At 33.4% G+C, this 22,136-nt stretch overlaps 1 protein-coding gene across 1 annotated transcript; it reads right to left on the bottom strand.

The window, feature by feature from the left end:
• Nucleotides 1-2,961: 2,961 nt before the first annotated feature.
• Pxt (chorion peroxidase) lies at nucleotides 2,962-21,834 on the bottom strand. Its single transcript, XM_017615974.1, has 10 exons — nucleotides 21,810-21,834; nucleotides 17,493-17,663; nucleotides 9,469-9,705; nucleotides 9,162-9,405; nucleotides 8,700-9,097; nucleotides 8,244-8,633; nucleotides 7,641-8,143; nucleotides 7,427-7,585; nucleotides 7,047-7,366; nucleotides 2,962-3,028 (listed from the first exon to the last, which is right to left on the bottom strand). The coding sequence occupies exons 1-10, from the start codon at nucleotides 21,832-21,834 to the stop codon at nucleotides 2,962-2,964; spliced, it is 2,514 nt and encodes an 837-aa protein (XP_017471463.1).
• Between the last annotated feature and the right edge of the window lie 302 nt (nucleotides 21,835-22,136).

Below are 22,136 nucleotides of genomic sequence, written 5' to 3'. Positions count from 1 at the left end.
TTCCACCGGCAGGCACGAATATGATGTTCAAAACAAAAGCAATGACAACGAATTTCACACACATTGATGTATTTTAGCGCAAACGATAAGTTTCACAAATATTTTAAATTATTGCCTGGAACATACACATTTATCGTTATTATTGGAAATGCAAGACTTGGCACGCATTTTTAATTTCTTTTTTATTGAATTCAAATGAATAAAAACACATTTTTCTAAAATATTTCTCAATTTACATTTTAAAGTTTTTTCTGAAACTTGAATGTAACTCTGTGCGGAGAATGAGAGAATTGAAAATCAGGTGATCTCAGCTGTTTTCAAATGTAAACAAACAAAATGGCGCTTTCCATACTTGTAAGCCTATACAATGAAGCGAACGTTGGAAAATGACCTGCGATATCCAATATGCATATCGAACTGACAACGAACCCCTAACCAACTTTATTTTTTCAAGGTTCATATATTGGAAAGGTATATGGGAAATACACTCGAAATGGGTCTAAAAAGAAAAAAAAAACATGAAAGCCATAGTAACAAGAGAGAGCATTAGCCCATTCTCGAGGGGATGGATTTCGAACTCATACCGAAGGAAAAATACATTGGATAACGAAGGTTCCGCTATGCTGGGGAATGGCCTGGTTTTCAAATTGAATACATACCTATTTCACATTAGTTATCGAAAATGAGACTCATTTTCGAATTGTTAATTAAGCCCAATTTTTATTGGGAGGTTTTTCAGACTAACTTGATATCTGTCTTTCATTTGCCTTACCAAAGATTTTTTACTTTCTTAGCCAGAATTGCCATGAAAAATTCCTATTCCCGAGGTTTGGCTCATCGGAACTCTCGAATGGTTAGCGGTTAGCTCTCTCGGCTATTGCGACTGTTGCCACAGTGAAAACAAAACGATATACATACATACATATATACTTATTCATTTCGTTTTAGAACATGTGCAAGTGCTTTCTGTCAAATGAGCTTTTCACCATGAAATTTGGCAAGCGAGCTGTTTTTTGTAAGACTTACGTGCCAGAATAAGCAAAATCTTTCAAACCATTTTGCCTACTCTCTGCCAAATGTCTTACAAAAGACTTTCAATTATCTTTGCTAGAATTGTCTTGTTATTCTCTTTATTCGTATTCGCCTCAGTTTTCTCCATCATATACCGTATAAATCATGATACAAAAAAGAAGGTAGTTCCATTTAATGACATTCGTTGTTGTTGCTAACCATGTGACTTTTAATAAAATTATGACATTTCATAAAATTCATGCTACCTGATCACCAGAGATAATATTTTTTTTTTTTTGTAAAAGTAAACAAAAATGTATGAAAATGAGTGAAGTTTAGTGAAGTTATTGAACATATATGAAAGGAGGGCTGCATGACCATCCGTCACCTCTCGAATTCAAGTACAGATTTCGATCATACCTTCTAGGTAATTTTTTAACCACTTAAAGAAATTATTGTTGTTGTCATAAAGATTCTAAAATGTATGCATGAACTTTATTAGGGCGAAACGAAACTATTTTGAGCACGGAAACAAATGTTGAGTCTTCAAGTGAAGTAATGTTAAAATTTGAAGAGGAGTTGCTCAGTGAAAATGTTTTCAAACCACTTAACGATATTGAAATATCCGCAGAAGAAGAACTCGAGGTAAACTCCTTACCCTTTCGTTTTTATTTGATTTCTAATTTTTTTAAGTAGCTCGCAGAAGAGCATGAAGCAGAAGATTTCATCAGTCCACTCAAAGATGTGGAATATGATGGACTTGAAAATTTTGCCGGCTACATAATTTCGAAAATGGGGTTGACAAAACTAGGCTTCAGGACGCATGTAGAAAGTGATCAAAATTATACGTATGTTAACTGTTTATCGGAGGGCGGTCTGTACAAGCCTAATTCAAGTTTTTTGCATACATTGGAAATTTTGAATTCAAAATTTGTTGAAATTAATGGTGATTCGCTAACCACAAAGCCAAAATTTTTGCAAAATCTGATGAGAAATTTAAAAGTAAATTTGGACCAAAATATTATAAAAAGATTTTATTTGGGAAGAACATTCTTTAGAATTCGATTTTTAAATCGCAAGATTAAAGAAACGAAAATTGTATATCAAAATAAGAAAATGAAAAAAATAACAACATAATGCACTAATGGTTTTTATTATAAAATAAAAAGAATAATTACAATATAACAGTTTACATTTTATATATTTTTAATAAAAGAGGGGCAAACCACGTAAGTAAAAAAATATCAAGTACTGATTGTGAGTTTTGATTTGAAATATTCTCACATTGGTAAAAATATGGGAAAGAAAATACTCCGATCTATTGTTTTAATATTATCAAAGTGGCAAGGCCGTTGATAATACTGACAATTTATGAAACTTCAAAAAATTTTATTATCCGTCAAAAGTTGTTTATTGAAACTACCTTCTTTTTTGTATCATGGTATAAATGATATGTGTATTTGACTTCGTATTCGCTTTCATATTCGTTTTAGTCACCGTCTTCACATTCGTCTTCGTGTTCGTTTTGGTCTTGATCTCGTAAACTTACGAGTTTTACACGGTTTAAGACTTTACAAGTTTAAGCGAATCCCCTAACTGCTAGCATAGCAAACACAACTCAAATTGAACAACATGAAAATTTGGATAAGGCGATAGCAGCCGTAATCCTCAACTAATTTTGAAACCATAACAATTCTCGTCATCTTCAGAAAAATAGCTTTCCAACGATGGTTGGTTTCGAAATCGGTTCAGTAGAATCGCCAAAAGAAGACGCAAAAAATGTATGTTAGATATTAATATATAGAATATTTCTTTTAATTTTTGTACATATTTAAGAGCAAAACCCTTAAATTTAATTTTTCTATTTTAATTAAATGCGTACGCACGTACGAGCAAAATATACTCGAGAGATACATATGAAATAAGGAGACCATCCCACGATTCCGAGCATCACACGCGCCAGGCCGTTAGATCGACGACGGGTACTTGAACGCTGTCGCAGTGCAACGGCTCATTTCTGTACAAAAGAAAACAAATAAGTGCATATGTAAGAAATAGACGTACATATGTACATTAAGGTGAGCCACTCTCTATAAAAAAAAAATCTGTACTGTTTTTCCATCAAAAATGTATTATATTTTAAGACTTCTGCTGAAATATTTTGCAAAAATATTAAGATTTACGTGAACTGCATAAAAATTTTGTAAACGGTGTCAAAATAATGAGTTTTTTGGAGATGTATACATGTATCCAGATCAGTTCTGCTCACGTAGATCTTAATATTTTTCTGAAATATTTTGTTGGAAGTCTTAAAATGTTATAGTTTTTAATAATATAAATAATATGCATAAATAAACATCCCTGCAAAAATCGCGAACTTATTCCCCAAACGATGACTAATTCACTACATACCTTGCAAAGATTTTACTATTTACAGGGGAAATAATGCAATTGTTATGAATCGGGTCGCAATGAAAATGAATGTGCTGTTCGCTCGGCCTTTTGTTTTTCATATTCTATTTTCTAAGGTAGGTAAGAAAGAGTAATGGTTCAACTACCCGCCGACCTAAAGTCGGAGGCCCCTATCTTATGGGATTGTGGTGTTAACAAAAACACAACACCGTACAGCTTGAAACACATTTGAAACGACGGGCTACAGACCACAGCTGTCTAAATTATTTTAACTCATACTCTTATGTAGACAATTATTTTGGCGACGACACGGTAGCACCGCGACTATACAAAAATGTAGCTGTGGCCAGATTAGATCTATTTCATATATGTAATGCTCCTATATTGGCAGTAAGAGCTAGTATCGTCCGAAAACATTACAGTAGGGGTGTCAGTGGCAAAAATACATCGATGTTTTTCCTTGATTCGATGCATCGACTTGCATAGGATTTTTCAGATAATGTTTCACAACAAAATATGTTATTAGCAAAATTGTACAAAATTTGAAATAAATTACTGCACCGGAAACTCAAAGTCACTTCTCTTGTTTGTACAATTGAAAAACTGGAATGACGGTACGATGTACTAGAGATGTACTCAGTTTTCGAAAAACATCGATGCATCGATGCACCGATACATCGACAATTTACATATCGAGTGGCATATTTTCGATGCATCGAAACAAAACATCGATATTTTCTATGCATCGATGTTCTTCCGACATCCCTACATTACATACATTACAGATATATCAGTAAACACGTACAAAAAAAGGAACACACGTTCAAAAATAAACGTACACACAACGTAAACGTATGTACACAACTCATATATGAACAAAATGAACTCAAACATACTTTTTTTTGCATGCATTTTTTTGATGTGGCATTTTAGGAGACAAACCGTCAAACAGCAGGAAAGATAACACCAATATATAAGTATTACATATACATATGTTGCCAAAGGTTTATATATTAAAGGTTGCGCATTGCGCAGGTCCGTTACTCCTCTCTTGTAAAATTTGGCAATCAGCTGTTCAGCTTGCCGACAAGGGCGACAAAAACAGAAAATAGAATAAAAATTGCAATGCAGTGTGCGATGTGGAATTTTGTAAGCCAACGCAGGGACCCATTTAAAAAAGATATTTTTTCCGTTTCCCAAAGGATCCGAAACAGCGAGAAAAATGGTTGAAGTTTTGCCGGCGATCTAAAGTTTTTAAACCGAAAACGCGGAGAATTCGTATGGACCATTTTAAAGACGGACACATTAAAGGGAACTAATTTCCCTGAATTGGGTAAGAATTGTCCACTATTTTTGTTATAACACATACATATATATGTATGCTCAAGCGAAAGCAAAAAGTCGCCCTGCGACAACATGCGCAGAGAGGCAATTTTTATTTCGCGGATTGCGTGACCTTCTATGTATAGATCTTGTATGTTGCCCGTATAGAGATTCTCTCTCTCTCTATCAACGGCAATTTGATAGATGATATGGTCGGCAAGTACGCAACAGCGCTCCGTCGCACAGTGGTTCAATACCAGATACTGTTTATAATTCACTGGAAATCGATTGTCTTGTTCTAGCTAAAAAATTTTACATAGGCTGCATTTCTTTATTCATTCTGAAAGTTTGAAATAAACTTTTTTGTTTACTTATTCTTTAGAACGTTCCTGATAATATGTTAACGTATATTTCAAACGGATTCTGTTTATTCCGGCTGTGAAATGGGATTATCCGGAATGTATAAAGAAACGCAGCCATAATAAAAAAGAATTGAAAACAATTGTGGGTTTCTACGAAAACAAAAAACCAAAAAGGAAAATAAGTAGAAAAAAGCAACGATAAGTTACAAGGCGAACTTAGCACAGTGCATAGGCAACTGGATGAGTCAGTGGGATCGTCGGTTTGAAGCCTACTGAAAGAAGTCTGATGAGGAAATGTGGTGATTTTCAAAATAGCTATCACTTCTACCATTTTTTCAATTATTGTTGCTTTTCCACAATAAGTTTTTCATTAAAAACGGCCTCGAGCTCAACAAAAATTGTTGAACAAAAAGCAAAGTGACAAAAAAAAATTTATTAAAAAAATTTTCAACAATCTTAAATTTTGTTTTAAGTTTTATAAAAATTTTGGGTATGCAGTTTCATAGATCAATGAATTCATGATTTTTAACAAAAGATATATGAATAATAAATAAAAATATAACAAAAAATAATAAATAAAATATATAAATAAACTACACGAGACAAAGAGAAAGCTTTTATTTTCCATTTAGCATGCAGATGTGCTCGAAATGTTAGCGAAAAAATTAACTTCGCCACTTACAACTTGCACTTCATTAAACTAAAATTGAATGATCGACATATAAAACTGCATATGGGTATTTCCATACGTCGCATACGTGACAGTCGTACGTTTCAATGTGATACAAACAAGGAATGCCATTTGTTTTCTTTAACTTTTTTAGGCCATTGTTTAGCACATAATTAGCTCTATATTTAACCGAAAAATGAAAACAATCGAACTGTTTGGTCCTGGAATATAAGCATTTAAAGAGAGTGTCGTTACGTGACAAAAAATGGAAGCAGATTTTTTCTTTTCTTACAAAATCGCAAATCTCTACGAATTTTGGATGGCTATTTTCATGAAACTTATTTTAATATGATTTGGAGCAATTGTAGTTGTTTTAAGAATGAATTTTTAACGCAAATGAAACATGTATTTTATGTAGAATATACTTTATATTTTGACCTCAGCGCCAATTCAGGGTGAATTTGTTGGAAATCTATGACTTCTTTATGTTTCAACTACATACGCCAAATTCGAACCAAATCGGACCATAACTACGGTTTTTCGAAATATCTCAACCTTGGCGCCACCTAGGAAGACCATTTTATACAAACATGATTTTACTTACATAGCCAGTATATATTTTAAAAAGCAGACAAATTGACCCGTAAATACGTTAGATATAAGATTTTTATTTTTTTTTTGTCGTGGTGGACCTTCCGATGGAAACACCGATATCAAGAATATTTTCCAAAAACTCAAAAACCAATTTTTAATTTTCGTGAAAATTTTTTTAACATTCCAAAATTTATGTGTGATTTTTTTTTCGTTTTGGGGAACACATCAGCTGTTTTCAACTAGTTTTTATTTGTCAACATCTATTAAATGGAATAAGATAACCGATTTTTTCAATTACTACTTTTTCTGCACTTTGCACTAAAAAAATTAATATAAACAAATAAAAATTCAAAAATCGGGCTTAACTGGCCTCTTGCTATTTTTATAAGCTTTCATTAAAAAAATAATCAAATTGGCCAAAAAAGGAATTCTCCAGTGAATTTTGAACAGTAAATTCCAGTTCAGAATTACTGTCCGTCAGTGGGTAGTTGAACCATAAATCATTACCTCCTGTGGCAGATCCATATTAAATTCGCTAGTTCAATACAGGAAGTGTGTACAAGTGCAAACACAGTATATATAGGACAGTTGAATTAAATATCTAAATATCCGGTCTATGTATTTTGTTTTTTCTGCAGGGATGCCTTTAATAATCTTTTGGTTACAAAACTTACAGGGGGAAATCGGCGCGGACAAAGGCCGCCGGCGGCACTTTCATCAACGTCAAGTGATCGGCATTATCGCAAATCAGTCGAGCCATCGTCGCCTTGCGTATCTCATGCAGCTGGTTAATAGTGAATGCGCCCGGATTCACTTTTTTGCTATATTCATAGAAATACCTATCGCCATGTTTGAAACGGGAAAATTGATCTGCGATTATTTCGGCAAACGTATTGCCAACAATACCATCCTTCACTGAATTCTCCAACAAGCCACCTACCCAGAGGTCAATGTCGTCAGGATGATGATAAACTTCAGCGAGCCGTTTACTCGTCTAAAAAGTAGTTAAATGATTTATAATGTATTCATTATTATTACAAATAAAGCATCACACATTTTCAGGTAACTCGTGAAAGCTGCGTAATTTTCTGTGCCCCATCACTTCTAAGTAATCATTGTAGCTACGAAGCCCTTGATCTCTGCCTCGTTGTATATTGAAAGCTGCCAAATCCAAGCCGAAGGGATTATGACCGCGGAACAGAAAGCGGCTTAGCTGTAAAAAAGAAACATAGCAATTCAACGAAATTGGTCTATTTACCCATACGTACGCCATGCGTTATGAAGCTATCAGCTCTTTGCATTGGCTGCGTAAACATGGTTCGCAGCATATCATCGTAGAAGGATCGTTTGCGCATGCGCGAAGGATTAAACATCACATCGGGAATGTTGATGATTTCATCCACCTTATTATCACCCTGGTGTATATGAAATTTTCCATCAACAGTAGAATGCCCCATTCGAAAAGCTGCCCCCGAAAATTCATTGGTAATAGCGGGATTCACGTCGAGGTTGTAGCCTTTGGCATAGCCATGATGTTGTGGTGCCAAACGGAATCTCTTCATCTCCAGTGGTCCAATTACTGCTGGCAGGTACTCATTATAAGTTATATGCTGCAGCTCCGCAATGACTATTCGCCGCGCTTCTTGGAACAATATCTCGTCGCTTAGCTGAGGATTGAGGCGTGCCAGAATGCCAGCGATACGATTGTGCTCGCGGGCAAAGAGTACATGCAAGGTAATGAGGGAGATTATTTGATTTGTACGTCCATCACCTACAGAAGGTATGCCAAATATAACACATACATCCATACATATTATAGTACGTGTGTTTGTACACATTATATGCATATATAAGTCAACAAAGTATCTCACCCGATTTGTAGCACGTCTTGCCAGGATCATCGCTTTCACACGCATTTTTGTCGCTAATCAATGGCAACAGCTCGCGACCAAAGTCATTGGACATACTAAGTCGACCGCCATGAAACTCGCGTAATTCGCGCATCGATTGCTCATTCGAGCCATACACCGTGGAAGCATCAATGAAGTGTGTCACTTTGCTGCGTTGCTTGCCATAGCCCACTTTGCATTCTGTATTGGGAGCGAGGGAGAGGCGCACGAAGTTCATGCAGCTCACATTGAAGGTGCTAAAGAAGTCATCGTCGTGCTCCACTATAATCGGCATGCAGGCAAAGTGACGTTTGTGTGGCGGCAAAGGGTGAGCTCCACTTGCTGTACAGCATTCTACCAACTCGCCATTCTCTGGGGAGGAAATTAGTTTAAATAAGAAAAAAATAATAATTAACGCTAAGTCTCAGCACATCCAACCTAAACGCACTGAAGCCGATTGTGTGACGTCGTGAGCTAAGAACTGACCAAACTGCATCACAAGCAAGTTGTACTTTGGATGCGGGCTGTATACATCTGCCATTAGGCGACGTGACGCTTCGCGGGCACCCATCAGTTCAGATCCGTCCACGGAATGCATACGCGGCGTCCAAATGCCATCTTCATAAGCTGGTGGTAGTAAACGTTCCATTGGCTGACCAGCTGAACCCCAGCGCGAACGATGGGGCAGCGGATTATTGCAGGTGCCGTCCAAGGTACGGTAGCGTGCATTCGGATCGGCACACTTGTGCGGTGCAGAGCAGTGGTGTGCCAACGGAGTTTTCCTAAAATCTACCTGAACATTGTTTGTGATGAGGTCATCCATAGGAATATCTTCCCTAATTGAACACTTAGAGCGATTAGCAACCACAACCACAAATATAGGAAACAAAATATACAAACTTTTTTGAGATCAATTGGCCTGCAATAATTTGCTGCACAGCCGAATTAGACAAATGAAAGTTATGTTTATCATCGAATGAATTGGAGTGAAAGGTTATGCTATGCAAAAATTCCGGTTGACCGCGTCGAACTGGCAGCTTAGCCACATTTTTCATTAGTTGTTCGAACTTCTGACGCGATTCTTCCACCACCGACATAGGAAGGACAGCAGCGAATGGTGTACGTTCGATGCCAGGACGAATTGCTAACATTAAATAGTAAAGAGAAAATTATGTACGTAAATTTTAAATAGCGTTATTCACCTTACCTGTGTGATTCTGTCCAGTGACGCAGCAGTAGCCATAACTACCACCAGGAAGATCACAAATCTGCGGCTTTTCGTGGTCCATCATACGCACGTGTGCGGGGCATTGAATTTGTGGCACACAAGCAACGTTTTCCGGGCAAGTATCGCATTTTATTAGCAAATTGGACGTAGGCTTAGTGGTGGGTGCTATAAAAGATACAATTAAACTCAAACAACTAAGGCCAGTGCTGTCTTCATCTGTGCCGAAGGCTTTACAAAAATATTCAGTTTTAAAGTATTTACCTAAGCTGCAAAATTTAACGATTTTAGCTATCTAAATGAAAGAGTTTTATAACAAAACCCCATATCTAAAGTTTAGTTACTCTACCTCATATATGAATGCATCAATGTGTAAGCCTTCCGAAATCAAAAGAGACAGTCAAGTAACGTTTTTTGTGTTTGTATTGTGTACGTGTGTAGCGTTTTTGTGCATGTGTTGTGGACATGTTTATTTATAAACGTATCCCTGCAGGGAAACCACAGACTATTGAATAAAATTTCTAGTTCCGTGCAAGATCTTTATCGCTAAAAACGAACCAGTCCGATAGTAGCTAGATCCCCACCAGTTCAAAATCAGCGAAATGTGGTTCTCTTAAAAAAACAATTTATTTAACTTTTTCCATTAGAAATCTATATCTAAGGTGACGAATTTAGAACTGGTTCGGAATTATAGAAAAAGGGATGCAGAACGAACTAGATCTTATCTGTCGAATTTAGGACTAGTTCGGAGCTATCGAAAAAGGGATGCAACGGGGGCTTGTTTACTTTATATAGATATGTATTTGGCGGCTTTTTCGTTCAAATGCACTTTCATTCTGCACTTTGCAGATGCTTTTTCGTAGTTTGGTAATACAAAACAAAAGTTTGTGTTAACATTTTAACATCTTGGGACCGTCTGGAATCTAACCAATAAGAGCGAGCACCTCTGCAAAGTCAGCTTCAGCGAAAGGCATGAAAACGTACATTCTTACAACCATTCAAACAACAATATATTTGCAAATTGAAAAAAAACATTTCTTTAATATAGTTTAAAATCGCACACGGAAGAACCGAATAGATTGAAAAACCATGATAATCTTTTCTTTAGTCTGTAGATTTTAGAGCTGGTTCAGAGCTATAGAATTTAGGACTAGTTCGGCACTATCGAAAAAGGGATGCAGCGTTGGGCAATTGACACTTCCTAGGACATCATCACGTTAAATTCGCCAGTTGTATGCATGCAAAAGAGATTTATCGCGAACCAGTGCTGGGTCTAATTGTACTAGAAGCGCACCAGTTCAGAACTAGAGATTTTCCCTACAGGGTACGTGTACATACGTACTGTAATGTTTTCGGACGGTACTCGCTGTTACTGTCAATATAGGAGTATTACATATCGCACGTTTAATAATAGTTGTGTTTTTTTACAAATTATCCAGTAACTTGCCAGCAACACTCCAGTAACTTTATTTCTAAGAATTCGCTCTCAAAGAAAAAATTTGCAATAAAGTACGCGAACGCTTTTCCACTAACAATTTGCAAGTTTCATGAACAGCTGATAAATTGGTTGTTTATTCGCAGTGAATTCCTAATAAAACAATATATTTGGTATTTAAATAGGTTTATTTTGTCAAATTCAACAATAAAAACCCACAAACAGTTTCCTTATTAGTTTAAATTTCATCCAGCAACATGCGATCAGCTGTTTTTCGTACTGGCAAATTCTTATAAGTAAAAATTTATCCAGTAAAATCCAGTAAAAACTTGCAAATTCAACTGTCATTTTTCGCCCTCTCAATTTCCCCTACTTTGCAAGTTTTTGCGTATGAAAACGCCAAACCATGTAAATTCGTAAAAACTTTTACCGGATTTTACTGGAAATGAGTGAAAAAACGCAACTAATATAGAGATGGACTCAAAATTTACGCTGTTGGAGATTTCATCATGTAATTAATAAGCTTGATAAGTAGAACTTGTTCAGCTTAACAGATGGGGAAACTTCCCAAAAATGGCGAAGATATAGGTCTTTTCAACTATCGTTTTGTATACCAACTGTATGAATTGATCACACTTTGATAGCATTTTCCAACAAAACTGAAATTTTGAAATACTTCTGTATATTAGTTGCGATCCCGTACGAGTCCGGATTAGTCAGAAATAGTCAGAATCCGTCAGATTTTACTGGAAATCGATCCCGTACTCGGTTTTCTGACTATTTAGAGGACAAAAGAGAGAGTAAATACGGTTCTCTCTCTGTCAGAAGTTACCAGTTTTAGTTCGAAAATTGNAATAGTCAGAATCCGTCAGATTTTACTGGAAATCGATCCCGTACTCGGTTTTCTGACTATTTAGAGGACAAAAGAGAGAGTAAATACGGTTCTCTCTCTGTCAGAAGTTACCAGTTTTAGTTCGAAAATTGTTTGCTGGTAAATTCTGGTAAATGTGTCAAACTATCAGCTGTAGTGTGTTTGGCAACCAAAATATAAAAGAAAAGTGCAATCGGCTAATTCATGGTGAAAAGCATTTAATTACTTGTTTAAGTGGATTCTAATGAATTTGAAAGTATTTTTGGTTATTTACATGTGTGGCTGAGTGTGTTTACATACAAAATAAGCAAAAATTTACAACCAAAATTTGGAGGTTATGTTGAAGTTGACAGAACTTACCTTTTTACTAGAAAGCAATCCCGTATATTTCAGTGTTACTCTCTCGCTCTGAGCGAATTTTTATTTTATTTAGTCCGAGGAATACGGGATATATGCCCTACCTTACCAAGCTTATACCGTGCGACAGTAAATTTTACACACTAAAAAAAATCAATATACATACATGCATATATGTATTCGCAACACTATAGGAAAAATATAGTAACTGCGTATTTAGTTTTTTTCTGTGACGTCAACATTTTTTAAAGGACTTTGAAATTTCAACAAGTAATTTTTTAACAAAAAACAAAACTGACTTTAAATCTCATATAAATTTTTAAGATTATCGTTAATTCCTTCATGATTCAGTGATCGGATTTAAACCAAATTAGTATGGGACCATCTCTGAGGTAACAACTTTCCTTTAAAAAATAATTATAGAAGTCGGTTAACGTAGTCCAAAGTTATGCGGTAACATACATAAAAAAATGTATGTATATTCCGATGAATCTATAACCTTCTCGTTTTTATTGAAGTCGGTTAAAAATATGATTAATTCAAAAAATGATTTAAAAAAGATCAGTGCAATGTAGAATACCAATGTGTTCTGTTGAATTAAAAAAGATTAAAGTTTTTGTTGCATAAGGATAATTGGGTATGGAAAATGTTGTCGTGAAATTTTGTCCTCAAATATTCTAGAACATTTGGAATAATTATATTTGAAAACATTATATGTTGAGAACTAATACACACACGACCACATTATCGAATTTCGTCCTCCTGGCTTCATTAGGTTAAAAAAATTAGATTCTTTAAAAGTGAATTTTCAATACCTATTCGTCCTTGTAAACCAAAAAACTTTAATATTTGTCTTCGCTGGAAAATAAACAATATACGATGGCGGCCATCCTGGATTTAGAAGAAGCGTTCAACAACGTTAGCCTAGAGGCAATAGAGCAGTCACGCAGAAATCTGGGGATTGATAACTTCCTGCTAAAATGGATTTTTTGTACCATGCTTCGTACAAGGACTGTAAACGCAAAGCTAGCAAACAGCGAAGTCATCGGGCATACACATTCTTACAACGTGTTTTTGCAATTAATAAAATAAATTTTTATTTTCAATACATGTAAATAATATGTATTTTGTTTTGGTAAATTACAATATTATTTTATTTGCAATTCTCTTCAAAGAAGCTGTCATTTCTTTTTCAATAGTTCTTCTATTTAAGCTGTTTATTTTTTTAATTACTTGTTTTTTCTTTCTTACTCTTTCTCTATTTTCCTTTCTGGAAATTTGGGGTTTCGTAAAAAAAGTTCTTCCTGTAATTGCAAAACAAGATTATAAAACTGGGAATTGCTTCCTCCAACACCTACTTTCAGGAGAAAATGCTACCCTTCACCACTGTTTTGCGTGCTAGAAAAGGTTTCTATTTCCAATGCATTGCTGTCATGACCAAAACTCGGGAAAATATTTCGGGTTATAAATTTTTCCAGTAATATAACTTTTGTCAGAACAATTCAAAATAATTAATTACATATTTCTGTATTAAAATATAATGTAAACAATGTTAAAGCCGACCATGATTCAATAATTAAAGGTTTTATTATTGAATCATGAAAGCGGACATGTCATTACTTTGAAAAAGTGCTAGGGATGTCAAAAACACATCGAAAATTTTGCACTCGATGTATAAATAGTCTCAAGTACATCGAACAGCCAAATATTGTCTGACGTTCACAGAAAGCAAAATACAGTTTTATGGCTCATAAAATTTAATTTTTTTATAAAAATATGGTTCATGGTTAAATTTTAGTATAATAAAGTGCAAGTTTTAAGCGTCTGCAAAATCGCGTGGATTTTTGATTTTTTTTTTTTTGTGACGGGTTTTTGCACCTTTTTTTCGATATAAGCATGAATTTCTTATGGAAAAAAATGCGCAACAGCGTTTGCAAAGAAAATTAAAACAATCAACGCCAGTTTTTATAAATTCCATTTGTTATATGGAAAGATCGCAAATGCCGTCAGCAAAAAAAAAAAATATTAAAAATCAGCGCGATTTTGAAGCCGCTAAAAAACTTGCACTTTATTATACCAAAATTTAATGGGCTACACACTCCATTACTGCACACGCGAAAAAATTCTAAAAAATCAGATTATAAAGCTCAAAATTCTAAATAAATTTTGAAAACTTTTTCTAACCTCTGAATAAAGTTTGATTTATCTGTAAAATCAGATCATAATGTAATAAACAAAGTGAAATCAATATTTGACGTACGCTTATTTGAAAATTTAAATGTAAACAATTCGTTTATTTGTTTACATTAACCCTCTTCCGGCTTTGGTTTGGAAGAGAATCCTGAGATAGTGCGTTCTTCAAGCAAATTCTGTGATAGGGTGTTTTACAATATTTTCAATATTTTTTTTTTTTTTAAGAACTTATGCGAGTTGCACTAGAAATTTCCTGATTTTAGCGAATAAATTAGTTATTAAACCGTATGTTTTGTTTGTGAATAACTATTTACTGATATTTTCACATATAAATAGTATTGACGAAGGTACAAAAACCTCACTTGGCAGTGCAGCTACTTTGTCCCGGAAACATAATGTCAGTACGCAGAATGTCGCCATCTCAAAAGATTTCCCAATATATCGTCGTTTAAAGTACAAAACCGCGAATCACGATTATGCAAAACCGCGTATGTAATATCACCAAGATTTTACAGGAGAGAGTAAAAATATATGCTACTCTTGATCAGCGGTATTGAAACTATGCTGTTATTTTGCAGTACATGGTCTAATATCGATATATTGGTATGAATAGATAAGGCTTTATGCCTGGAGCTTCCTACGAGCAAATCTAATTTTTGGCACAAATGTCAGTTACGCGGTTTTGCAAAAAGACGATAGGCGGTTTTGCACTTCAAACGACGATATGTATATATATACACATTAAGATTAAGGATTCTTTCTCAAATTAATTACTGCAAATCAGGACCATCTATTATTACTAAATTGGCGAAAGTATAAATTTTATGCGATACTTCACATCTGTTTGGCGCATTGTGGCTGTAGTTATTGGACTTATTTTCACGATATGCCTTTGCACTAATGCATTTGAGAACATACCAACACTTTGATCATTACCTCTCATCTGATGAAATAGCAGGTAACATCTTTGATGGTACTGCATCTGGATCGAGGAGTCTTTTTTTGGCATTAATACTTGCATAAATGATATCATTCGATTTGAAGTGCAGAGCGCAAACTTTCGATGATCCAGTTAGTTTAACACCACACGCATTCATCCAATCCCTTCATGGCGTAACATCTGTTGGCACACGAGACATATGTACCTACCTCACTGTTGTGGGTGCTTCTGCATAAACAGCAAGTGTCTGGCATTTTATACGAAATTGTTTCTTTTTGTTCTTTAATTTCTAAAACAATTATTTTTTGATTTGAAATCAAAGTTTTTTTATTTTAAAATTAATTTATAATGTTGCTAGTTTCAAATGGTTAAACGCAATGACAAAACCGTTGTCATATAAGCGTATAAAAAATAAATGGTTTCACTTTGCTTATTACACTATGAATCGGATTAAAAAACTCAAAATTTTAATGTATCATATGCGCGTGTGAATCGGTAACAAAGTTCGCTGTGATTAAATTTTCGACAAGTATGAGGTGAATACATCTTCACTAGCTCATGAGGCTAGTGAAATTTTTGACAACTGCATATACAACTTAAGCAAAAAAAAATAAAATGGTATTACACTACATTAAATATTGCTGGTAAATAAATTTCTTTTATGTTTCAAACGCTTTATTAAACGCTTGATTAAATTGAATTCATTAAAAGCTTAAATTGATGAACTGCAATCAATAATGGTAGATGTTTTCTTAAAATATTAATTTCAGTTCATTTTATAATATTTTATTCTGCGGTTGAGAAAAATTGACTGTTGTCAAAAAGATTTCATTTCACACAGCAGATTGGCAAAACTGTTGACCCATAGTAAAAATATTATTCGCCAGCTTTCCCCACAGAACTTTGTTACAGATCCACACACGCCCTTAGAACACAAACTGTGCTACAAATTTTGTGATGCTTCGATGTCAATATTGAGCATGCAAAAGTTGAAGCTTAAGTGTTTAAGGTAAAACGCAAACTCACATATCTGAACAATCAGCGGTATAGATCAATATGTTTAGGTGGTCTGATCTTGTCGACTCGGCCAAATGATTGATAAATTATAGAAATACGAACGCGCACCGAATTTCAGTGGGATATCTTATAAAATTGAGGAGACCAGTTGGCGAATCCACTCCTTAGTTTTGATTTAGAGGTTAAATTTAATTGATGTGAAAATTGTGCAATTATATACTACTGATGCTTTCCATTTCCAGACAACCGGTCAGGTACGAGCATGATTTTTAATTTCGACCAAACTCAAATACATTGTTTGTTGGTCCAAATAATGAGACACGTATTTTTTCTTTTGGCTCGGAAAAATTTTTCGGCCGAATTAAACGCGATTTTGTTTTTCAGGCAAAAATCGATTATTCGAATTGACAGTGAGAATGTTTTTTTAAAATGCCCATAACTTTGTCAAAATTTAATAGATTCCAACAATGTTTTTACTCAAATGTCAGTAATTCTTGTCACTTCAAGATAGAATGATATAATTATTGATTTTCATTATTTAAAATTTTTTATTTAACAATAAACAAAAAGTGCAAATTTTTTTTTAAATTTAATTTCTCAAAAAGTGTATTTTTTTTTTCTCAAACTTTTTTACCGGGAAAGAGACACTTTGAACTACAATCAACCCAAATCTCTAATAGCGAAGATTTTTTTTTTCTGAGTTATGATTTTTTATAGAAAATATACGTTTTTGTGGTACATACTACAATATTCTTATATTGTTTAACTAAATGGAACATATGTATGTAATATATCAGCAAAAAGTACAGCCGTGATCATTTTTTGTGTATCAAATAGATATAAGAACACACTTTCCAACATACAGTTTCGAAAAACAAAATCACACTTTCCCGCTTTTTATAATTACTGACATTTGAGTAAAAACATTGTTGGAATCTATTAAATTTTGACAAAGTTATGGGCATTTTAAAAAAACATTCTCACTGTCAATTCGAATAATCGATTTTTGCCTGAAAAACAAAATCGCGTTTAATTCGGCCGAAAAATTTTTCCGAGCCAAAAGAAAAAATACGTGTCTCATTATTTGGACCAACAAACAATGTATTTGAGTTTGGTCGAAATTAAAAATCATGCTCGTACCTGACCGGTTGTCTGGAAATGGAAAGCATCTACTATATACAATGTATTCTTACCTGTGATTCCATTAACATCCGTCTCCCAGACGGTGGTAGCTTCATCTTCTTCATCTTCGAAATTAGCTGTGGTAAAAACGGACGCCTCAGTTGGATTGGCCGTGGGAGTAGATATTTCACCATATTTTGTTAGCGCTTCTCTTTTTATTTTTACCACTGAAAATCCACTTACTTTGTAGTGCAAAGAATAAATCAGAACGTATGCGCTAATAGCAATATTAAAACACTTTAAAAAACGCATTTTTTGCAATTATTTATCTAAAAAACATTTCTTAATATAATTTAAATCTAATATTGGCTTTCACAGACGCTTTAAAATAAAATATGTCTAGTCTTCTTTGCAGTGCAAACGGTTATATTAAACACAAGCCAATCGCATCTGTGGATACCCATCATACAAGTACATTGGAAAAGTAATGTTTTGCCCCAACGGCACTTATTTATTTATTAGTATGGATACATAAATACATATGTATGGGTCATTTCATGCAAAATTTATAACTCAATATTTTTGGGCAAAATATTTTTTATTTTAGTTTTTATTTTTTTATTAATTATACACCGTCCTATTTGTGCTTTTTTTGAAATCTAAATAGTTGCCAGACTTTATGGAGTACATTGTAAAAACTTTAGAATGGAAAAACCAAAACTGTAGAAGTTACAAGTTTTTTCATGCCTGCGTACGTATGTACACAAAGTAGCACTGACAGCGCATGCCTACCTGCTGAAACTTCATGTACCCAGGCATGACAAAACTCAAATTTTTGCAGTGTCCTCCATAAAGTTTGACAACTTATCAGACTGCAAAAAAGCAAAAATCATATGTTGTATAATTAATAAACAAAAATACAATAAATGCAAGTTTTTAATGCAAAAAATTATATATTTAAATCTATCTTACACTCTAATGGAAAACCGAGTTAATTACGCTCATTTTGATTACTTAACTGATTTTCGCCAAAAATAGTTTATTAACTGCAAAAATTTGAAAAAAATATACTTCTCTGTGAGTTCAAAACTTCGGATTTTTTTTTTTGAGATTTTCGAATATCACGATGAAATAAAAAATTAGGTGTTCTTTTTTGGATAAGTAATGCAAAAAAAATGTTGAGGTGTACATGTGCATGGAATGACCCATATGTATGTATGTACATCAGGGTGGCTCTTATTTTTTTCATTAAATAAAATATACGGCCTTGAATTTATGTGTATGGATGTAAATTAGGCTGCATCATTTTCCATACAATAAATCGGTACTGTTTTTTTCATTGGAATTATAAATCTTTTATATAAAGTAAAGTTGCAAAAGTGATGTAACACATTTACTCAAAAATAGGGCTGCAAACCGGTTTTGAACCAAACCGGTTTTTGAATCGAACCGTTGCTTTTTGCGGGTTTCGAACCGAACCACGAACCGAACCGTTTTTAATTTGAAATGCCAAAACCGAACCGAAAACCAGTTTAGTTTAAAAAACTAAAACCTCCCTATTATAATTGCCATTCGTACTGTCATCAGGTATGTAACTTGGGAATAGAAATCCCTGCATCTTTTAGGCGCATCAATATTACATAGTTACATCCCGAGTTAATAAAAGGAAGGTAATAAAAATGGTTCGGTTCGGTTCAAAATCCACTATAGCATTTTTCATGCTTTGTAATACACATCCTTGCCTAAAAATGAAACCCATATGGTAAAACTGCATTTTTTTCTTTGATGGCAACTACGTAATTTCGCCCCTATAAAGAATGATTGAAATACTTTAAAATGGAACAAAATACTTAACAACGCCAGAAAAAATTCCAAAAATCCATGCGAATTTTAAAATAATTCAAACCTGCACTTAACACATTACACTAAAATAGAATGAGCCATAAACTGCGCATTGCGATTTTTTTAGTTCTGATTACAAAATTTTATACTTTGACGCAATTTGTTGAAATTTTTAGATTTTTTTCTAATTTTCGTACAAAGCTTTCAATTTGGATTCATATGGTTGTCGTTATATAACGAGCTTTACTTTTATAAAAAACAAAAGAACATTAAACCAACAAAACAATTATTCACATGTCGCACTCCAATTATTTTGACCATAGGTATACTTGTTTCTTTAAGTAAAGTCAAGGCCTGGTTTAAGCTCCAACATACCGAAAATGAGGGTTTCAACATTAAGCCAACATTTTGAGTGTCAATTAAAAATTCTGAGTATGCTGTATTGGTCTACTCGACTAGACTCACGAGTTGCCAAAACCTTAAAGGAGTTTATGAAAATTTTTCCAATTTCGTTTAAATTGCATTGATTTTAAATATTTTTTTGTTTAGGGTATTACGCATTTTCTTCCACACACTAAAAAAAAATTCGCACATACGTTGTATGAAAGAAAAAATGCCAAAAATCAACTTAAAACTTAACTTTTTTATTAATAATTCGCAATTTAGATGAAACTTTGCAGAATTTTCATAATAATTCATAATTTCATAATTTTCATGTACCGGCTCTTCTACCGGTACAAGTTTTTTCTAAGTTGTTCGAACCACTGAACCGATTTTGATGAAATTGTCACTGTTTGTTTTTGTTATTTATGGCCTTATAACAATTATATTCAACAATTTTATTGGGCTTGAGGCCGTGAAGAAGTCTGTTGAAGAGATGTGGTGATCTCCAAAATAGCAGCTATAACTTCTACCACTTATAAATTATTGTTGTTTTTCCACAATAGTTTTCATTGAAAAACGCCTCCAAGTTCTATAAGATTATAAAATTTTCACGGTTTGTTAAAACGTATATGGAACATGATTAAGTTATATGAAATACATATGTATTTCAATTGGATATCAGGTTACAATTTCGATATGTTTAAGGAAGCTTCATGGAAAAAACTTTTCAAGAAGGTTGTTTCAAAATTTTAATTAGATTAAATTGATAAGATAAATAACATATTACAATACAAGTATCAAACTAAAGCGGCTTAAGCTTAATTTCAAAAATTTGTTTAAAGAGTGTTGACATCTGTTTCAAAAATTTAATTCAATTAAATTGATAAGTTAAATTAAATGTTTAAGAAAGCTTGGTTTAGAAAATATTTTTCAAGAGGGTTGCCACTTATTTGAAAAAAATTTAATTCAATTATATTGATGAGATATATTAAATATTATAGTTTTGATATCAAACGAAAGGTATTTAAGAAATCTTCAAAATCTTAATTTGCATTATCGCCAGGCGACGGATTTTTAGGACCTAAAAACCTATAAAAAAGGCAAAATCAAATAGCGAAGTAGGCAGGAAAAAGCACTAGAAATCCCAAAAAAGGCAAAAGGAGGCAATAAAAAAGACAAAAACAGAAAAATAATCAAAAAATACGTTTATTTTATACCTAAATGTTTATTTTACAAGTAAAAGGAGAAACACTATGAACTAGTTTCTTTATGAAAAATGTTTTTGTATTGTCTTATTTGCTCCTTATAATAGCTATTCGTTATTATTATGTTTTTCGTATTTATAAATATATAGACTCCCTGAAGAAGACGCGAATATGCGTCGAAACGCGTAGGAGAAGAAGAAAACACTTGTTTTATTCAATATAACCGGCCAAAAAGCTCCACACCCAATAGCATTGAAAAATTTCTACTTTTATGGCCTTATTCATAAAAAATAAAGTAAGTTTAAAGAGCTCTATAAATTGACGTTTTCATACATTTTTCAGTTTATAAACCTTTTTTAAAGCTACTTTATTTTTTATGAATAAGACCATTAGTCTTTGAAAATATTTAAAAAATTTGTAGTAACATTGAACCACAATATGCATTTTGAATTTTGCTGGCAGCATTTTCATACGATTTTCGCGAAGAAAAGCCTTGAATGAACTTAAATGTGTAAATATGGAATTAGGGAAAGCTAAATCGTGGGCATTCTTAATCGAATATACTCCATCTCTTTAGCATAAAAAAAGTAGATTTATATAAAATCCGTTCCCTGATTATCACCAATCTAAAAAGTTAAGATAAAATTTTTAAAATTAAATGAAATATTAAGAGATGGGTACCATATGAAAGGTGTTTGAATATTATTTATTAGTATGAAATTAAAATTTACAGGCTCTGTGATCCAAACATTTTTCAAATATTGAAAAACTCCTTGATTTCTAATTGTTAATACCAAATATTTTCAGTATGGTCCAATCAATTAACTTTTTGACATAAATATGGGACAGTATTCCACGCTTGTTAAAAAAGGAAAAAATTTTTGGCGTCGGGTTTTTTCTGTTTATAAATTATCTAATAATCTACCTACATTAAAACTACAAGCGTCATTTACCTACCTATTTCATCCATAACCTTCAACATTATACTGTTACATTTAATTGGAGGTAAAAAACAAATTAGTATCATGAAATTTAACCCTCTACTTGAAACAACCATTGGTTGAAAATTTGCAACATTCTTTAATTTAATGGATTTAATACAGAATTTTCAGCACAGAAACACAGAACTGCCTCTTGAGATTTGTTGTTATTGACATTTTTGGTTAACCTACATGTGTTCTAACTGAAGTGCTAAACAAACTGTCATTTGTTCCGTGCAGATGTGTAAAATTTATAAAATTTCTCAAGCCGTGTTTCGTTTTTCGTAAAAAATATTTTAGATTA

The sequence above is a fragment of the Rhagoletis zephyria genome, unplaced genomic scaffold, assembly GCF_001687245.7.
Source record: "Rhagoletis zephyria isolate East Lansing unplaced genomic scaffold, Rhagoletis_zephyria_1.1 Rzeph_scaffold_01110, whole genome shotgun sequence".
NCBI classification, from domain to species: Eukaryota; Metazoa; Arthropoda; class Insecta; order Diptera; family Tephritidae; genus Rhagoletis; species Rhagoletis zephyria.
The sequence above is the reverse complement of the archived record's forward strand: the minus strand, read 5'-3'. Positions and strand labels throughout refer to the sequence as shown.

Excerpts from the sequence above, each read along its gene's own strand:
- Pxt (XM_017615974.1), bottom strand. The coding sequence starts at position 21,834 with ATGTTGAAGGTTATGGATGAAATAG. Across the intron at positions 9,706-17,492 it reads GGATGTTAATGGAATCACAG|ATGAAGACAGCACTGGCCTT; the intron begins GTAAGAATACAT and ends CCTTCGGCACAG. Across the intron at positions 8,144-8,243 it reads CAAGACGTGCTACAAATCGG|GTGATGGACGTACAAATCAA; the intron begins GTGAGATACTTT and ends TACCTTCTGTAG.